At 38.2% G+C, this 6148-nt stretch overlaps 1 protein-coding gene across 4 annotated transcripts in view; it reads right to left on the bottom strand.

Annotated features, from left to right (window-relative positions):
• Cblb (Cbl proto-oncogene B) overlaps positions 1-6148 on the bottom strand; it is a 186948-nt gene that overhangs the window by 19031 nt on the left and 161769 nt on the right. Inside the window, exons 14-16 of one of the 4 annotated variants that reach the window (XM_005345058.1) lie at positions 4087-4233; positions 1003-1100; positions 756-887 (exon numbers count right to left, since the gene is read on the bottom strand). In XM_005345058.1, the coding sequence (XP_005345115.1) occupies positions 756-887; positions 1003-1100; positions 4087-4233 (377 nt within the window). The remainder of the gene's footprint in view (positions 1-755; positions 888-1002; positions 1101-4086; positions 4234-6148) is intronic. The other 3 variants (XM_005345059.2, XM_026786262.1, XM_013352400.1) reach the window with 3 other exon arrangements.

The raw sequence follows: 6148 nt of genomic DNA, 5'->3' as shown, positions 1-6148 counted from the left end.
AAATGTCATTGTAATTGGACAGTTCAAAATACTGGCCAGTCGTACATATCAGGAAATAATAAAAGTTCCCCTACGATTCTTGGTGATTCAACAAACAATTCAAAAAAGCTTACAAATGGATTAAAAAGAACTTGTTCTTGTTATCTAGAATGAAATATATACTTTTTAAAATAATTTAACCAACTTGAGATGACCTGGCCATTTCATACTGAAGTAAAGTGTAGCTCATGTTTACTAAGAATGAGTCCGGATGGAGGAGACCCGCCTTGCCACTCCAGACCATCATTTGAATGGCCCTGGGACACAGACCAGGGGAGTGAGCAGCACTTTTGAGTCTTAACACTGAATCTAGTCTAGAAGAGAAAACCTCATGAAATCCTCACTGATGGTCAGTTCTTTTTGGTTATTATTTTGTGAATGTTTTGAAAGGATTATATAGTGGAAATATAGCTTAAAACAAACTAGGTTAAGTATTTTGCTCTGATTACAAAAGTAGTGTGATATAATAGAAAATTCAGATACATTAAAAATTCAAAAGATGCTATGAAAACCAATTAAGTTTCACAGCTATTTCCTAGACCATTAATTTTTCGGGTAGAGTGACCGTCACATGAATGCAGGAGCCACCAACACCTGGAGGACCAGATTAGGCAAATTCTCAACCCAAAGTCTGCATTATACTGAACTCTTAATTCTAATAATGCAGATACAGAGAGGAGGGCAGGGGAAGTTTAAGCTGTGTTTAAAGTTTCAACCTAATGGAGGGATGAGAAGATCATAATCAGAGGGCGTCCTGTTGAGTGAAGAACCATGCTTTGGGTTGTCCCGGGGTGGAGGCCTGGCAGGTGGTAATGGCACTGGATCAGAGGCTGAATCAAAAACACCTCCTAGAGGATAACACAAAACCTTAATGTATTTTCAGTATGAAAACAGAAGGGAACTTTGCCTTTAATTCCAGCCAGTAAGATGTATATTGCAAAGGAAAATATATTCCATACATACCCTTCAAATAGATGCCTAACTCTGGCGTGTTTGATTTCTTCATCTCTGAAGGCGTACCATGAGTTCCATTCAACAAACAGTGACCATTATCACAAGACCTAATATGGAGACCAGAGGGCAAGAATCATTTAAGAGTCATGGCGGGCGTGAGGTGAGGGTCACAGAGGGCACTGTCATACCTACAAAGGTAATAAGAATACAAACCCAATTGTTTTTTATGAAAGAAAGTACTAGTAACACTATGCACTTACCCTGACACGTGCTTTAAAACCAGGTGTAAATGTTTGAAGGTAAAAGTGTCTCTTTCCAACTGAAACCAGAGCCATTAAAACTACCAAAGGGTAGTTAAAACATAAACCCATCTGTGTAGAGAATTTATATATCTCTTTGCAAGACGTCAGTTGCATCTGACCAATGTTCTGGTAACAGAGAACTATGTCATTCAAAGCTATGAAAGCTCTAATGGCCTCAATATTTGCTGATGACATTGAATATGTTTGTTTATACAACTTAAGCATTCTGTGAAATAAAATTGACTAGGGCCTTAAAAGAGTGGGACGACTGTGAAGCAGTCAACAATTTCCTTGAAGTTTGACACGGAACACTCAAAGACCTGCAGTGTCTGAACCCACATCACTGCCTCTCTGACACCTTAGGGAAGTGCTGCAGTGTCTGAACCCACATCACTGCCTCTCTGACACCTTAGGGAAGTGACGTCAGCCAAGTCCCATCAAGGGTTTTAATCCAGGTGAATATTAATTCACCAGACAGGCATAGTTTTGGTGTTGGCAACAATCCACTGGATGAAACTGGGGCATGGATGGATGCAGGAGGGCTGGGAGACACTGCATACTTGCATCTGGTTTAGTAACAGCTGGCTAACAAAGAGCCGCAGAAAGGGAAGTTTCATAATTTCTTTTGAAATATTCTGATATCTTAGAGCAAAGTAAAAGTACATACATAATGGAGGAGAGAGTGGATATTTCAATAGCTACTGCAAGAGTGATTCGTCTGAAATTCATTTCTAGTCTCTCTGGTGGCCACTTCTTTTTAACCGGCAAGATATGGTTCATTTAAGAATAGTTACGTCTTGAATCTTCATAATGATGATGGATTTTGCTGAAACTGAATTGAATTATTCATTTACTGTTTCACTTCCCACATATTGACAATTTTTTTTTGATGTTCCAAAGGGGGTGGGGCGAGTGGCATACAAGGAAAGGAAGTGCTATGGAGAGGAAGTCTTGTGCAGATGACATGAGTTCTCCCACCATCCATTGATTTTTGAGAACAAATTAGATAAATAATTCAATACAATTAAGCTTAAGGATTAGCAACATTTATTACTTCTCTATAATTGGCAGGAGATAGTTATGATGGTCATAATTCAAATTTACTTTCAGTATCCAAAAGGCCAGTCACTGAAATGTCATCCACTATGATTTGATAATTAAAGTTTGATGAATTAAAATGATATCCGTCAGTCTTCCATCCATGAAAAGAATGGGAATCCCAAAGAGACCAAAATATTCCCGTCCAATTTCAGTTTTAAATAATTCCTACACAGTAGTAGGAGTCAAAGAACTGGAATTTGTTAGCAATTTACACTTGACAAGAAGGCGAGACTTTCCCCCTACTAGCTTAGTGGGTGCCAGGAGCTCCCAAACGATCTCCTAGCTATTTTCTTCTCAATAACACTCAATGACATGGTTAATAACAAATAGGTACTCTTGCCATAACAAGTGAGAATGCAGATGTCAGCACATCACTAAGTCTGGGCAATAACTGTCCACCAGCATCCCTTATGGGACACAACTCTGGTTAAAAAAAGATCTTAGCCAGGAGGTGGTGGTACATGCCATTAGGCCCAGAATTCAGAAGGCAGAAGGAGGAGATCTGAGTTTAAGGCCAGGCTGGTTTATAGTTTGAGTTCAAGGGCTCTGCCAAGGCTACATAGAAAAACCCTGTCAAAAAAACAGAAAAAAAAATCTATTTCTTTCCCAGTACTTCCTTTTAAACCTTGTGACACACCCGAGAAGTGTTTTCACCTCCAAAGAAGGAAATACAACTCATAAAATGCCATCAGCAGACTGACCTGGCCTCCGAATGAGACAGGACACTAAGTTAAGTTGGGAGAGATGGCTGATGGGTTCACTGTCTCCCATCACTCAGTCATCAGGAGGCTCCAGGTGGCAGGGCTACCATCAGCAGGGACTGAGCAGAGCTGAGCCAAGCATAACTCTTGAAATATTATGCAAGGGGAACCCAAGCTCAGAAAACAAGTTTTAAACATAAGAGTAGATTGTTACATACCGGACAAGTCAGCAAAATGAAAATTATTATTTAAATGCTATTACAGAGAAGAATAGTTAGATATAGTTATATGCATGAGAAGCCATGATTTAGCTTAAAGACAAACTGACATGTCAATATATGTAAGCCATTATTGATAACCCTTATAAAAGTAAATGTGACTGACACTTCAAAGACCAAGAATGTCTGATTACAGTGAGGATAGCAAAAAACAAAATGAAAAAGAAAACTCATGTTCTTCATATTCTTATCCCACCCAAGAGGAAGTAAGAGTACTTTGTCAAAAAAAAAAGTTGAGAGAAGGGACTTTAGCCCTCCCCACTGTCTTATGATTTCAGTAGAAGCACATTACACATCAAGAAGGGAAATGGATAAAAATTACACTAGTCTGCACATAATGAAGAAAAATTCTAAGGAAGGTTGACCTAGCACCTTAATATTAGTTTCTACGCAGTAATTTTTCTCCTTGATACATATGCTTGGAGCTGATGAAACTCATTAAAGTATCTTAGGGAAAATGCATGCATTAATCATCATTACATGTAAGGTATAGCTACATTCTATTAGATCGTAATTGGCTTTTGCCAGGGTGGTGTGTGTGTGGGGAGAACAAAATGAAGAAAATAAATAGGAATGATAGGATAGCAAGAGGAAGTTACAGACTTCTAGCCAAGCACGTTAAGGTTGACCTGCAGAGAAATAACCCCATTCTTGACAGTCTGATGATGCTTATGCAGATGCAGGATGGTACAAGGATGCGCATCTTCTTACCGGACAGGAGGTTTGACATTATGACAATGAGATGGTTGTGAATTCAGGGAAACAGGGTGGGATGAAGGAATCTTGTATTCATCATCATCTTCCTCTACCGTGTCTCTTGTTTTCTCCGAGAGACAATTTGCTAATGGACCAGTACACCTACCAGAGGAAAAAAAAAATCCAATCTCTTTTAACCATCATAAATATTCAGAGCAGGGTGGTCTGATATGACATACATAAATAAAGAAGTTACTTTGTCACTTGCATTTTTCAACTATAAACTACTGTTCTTACATCCAATGTAAATGGAAAAGCCTTGAAACATTGGTAAGATAATATAATGATACCTAGGGTTTTTAAAGGGTGAAGTAAAGGGAAAAAAGTAAACTATGAAATAAAGAAAGGGCCTTAGAAACACGAAGTTCTTTGAAGGCTCAACCTTAAGTCTCTGGCTATTACCAAGAGTTTAAAAAGCTACAATGAAAGAAGCAACTTTGTTGTGAACTGATGATCTTAGTGCTAGACTTCATGCCATAGCAATAACTAAGAAATAAATGACCAGAATTAGAAGCAGATAATCACCGAATTCATTAAACCTCTGAATTTGAAATGCATTATTTTTATAATTTGCAATATGTAACTGGTAAAAGGAGTTACAATGAATGATACCATGATAAATTTGAGCTTTTTATTTTATCATTTGGGTAAACACATAAAAGTGACAAATACTCTACTTCCTATGTGGAATTTAATCTAACTCTGAATTTCCTCAGAAAGATTTCAAAGGAAAAGTTTTCAAAGCCAAGTTTGTAAGATACTAGAAAAACATGGAGCCAAATCCATTTTAATCATGAACTTCACAGGAAATGTTTCTTTAAAAAAAAAATAAGTGCAATGTTTCATTAGAAAAAGTGCAGTGTTTCAGCACCTTCTGTAGAGGGAGCAAGAGCCCTTTGGTACACAAGGCAATCAAGTCTATGCATTTTTCATTTTCATTTCTCCTTTGCCACAAAATACATTTTCCATTTTGATTTCTTCTTACCACAAGCTGAGTGTCCCTATCTGAACTCCTTGGAACTGAAATACTTTTTCAGATTTTTTTTTCGTCATATTTTGGAACATTTGCATACCTTACCAGTTGCGTATCCCTAAAGTAGCTTTTTATTTTGGAGAATTTTCTAGGATTATTTCACTCAGGTCAGTTAGGATGAGCAGTTGTTCCAATGGAAAATAATTTCAGAGGTGTTTTGTGTGTGTGAATGTATGTATGTGCCCAGGTGACTATTTGGAAAGATATTTTGGAAAGTCCAAGGTTTTTTGTTTGTTTGTTTGTTTGTTTGTTTTGGTTTTTCAAGACAGGGTTTCTTTGTGGCTTTGGAGCCTGTCCTGAAACTAGCTCTTGTAAACCAGGTTGGCCTCAAACTCACAGAGATATGCCTGCCTCTGCTTCCCCAGTGCTGGGATTAAAGGCGTGCACCATCACTGCCCAGCAAAGCCCAAGGTTTTTAAGTTTTAACTGTATAGATAAATTTTAGAGAGTTCAGGGATAAAAGAGAAGTCTCCTTTAGGAGTTTTCAAAAGTCTATATTTCAATCTTTCTTTGAAGAAGTTTTCAGTACTAGTTTTTAAAGCTGTATTTGTTAGAGGTGCTTTAGGATCAAATGACAGTTAATGGTGACCTAAGACCAGAACACAGGCTATGGCATTCATTAATAAACGGAAGTGTTGCAACCAATATGGTTGAACCTTGGAAGACACACCCAACTGAAGGTAGGATAGTGCATAAGTACCAAAACGAAGACCTGACAGTGTTTTAGTAGGGACAGAAACAACAACTGTATTTTCTTGCAAATTCTAAATTCTTACAAACAGACATCCTTCAGCTACTACTGCATCAACCAATATGTCTTTCTAACCAGAGCTGAGGGTGACCTGCATGCATGTGACGACCAGTATGTCTTTCTAACCAGAGCCAAGTGTGGCCTGCATGCATGCGACGACCAGTATGTCTTTCTAACCAGAGCTGAGGGTGACCTGCATGCATGCGACGACCAGTATGTCTTTCTAACCAGAG

This window comes from Microtus ochrogaster, chromosome 2 (genome assembly GCF_000317375.1).
Source record: "Microtus ochrogaster isolate Prairie Vole_2 chromosome 2, MicOch1.0, whole genome shotgun sequence".
Classification (NCBI taxonomy): domain Eukaryota; kingdom Metazoa; phylum Chordata; class Mammalia; order Rodentia; family Cricetidae; genus Microtus; species Microtus ochrogaster.
This window is presented reverse-complemented; position numbering and strand designations above follow the sequence as displayed.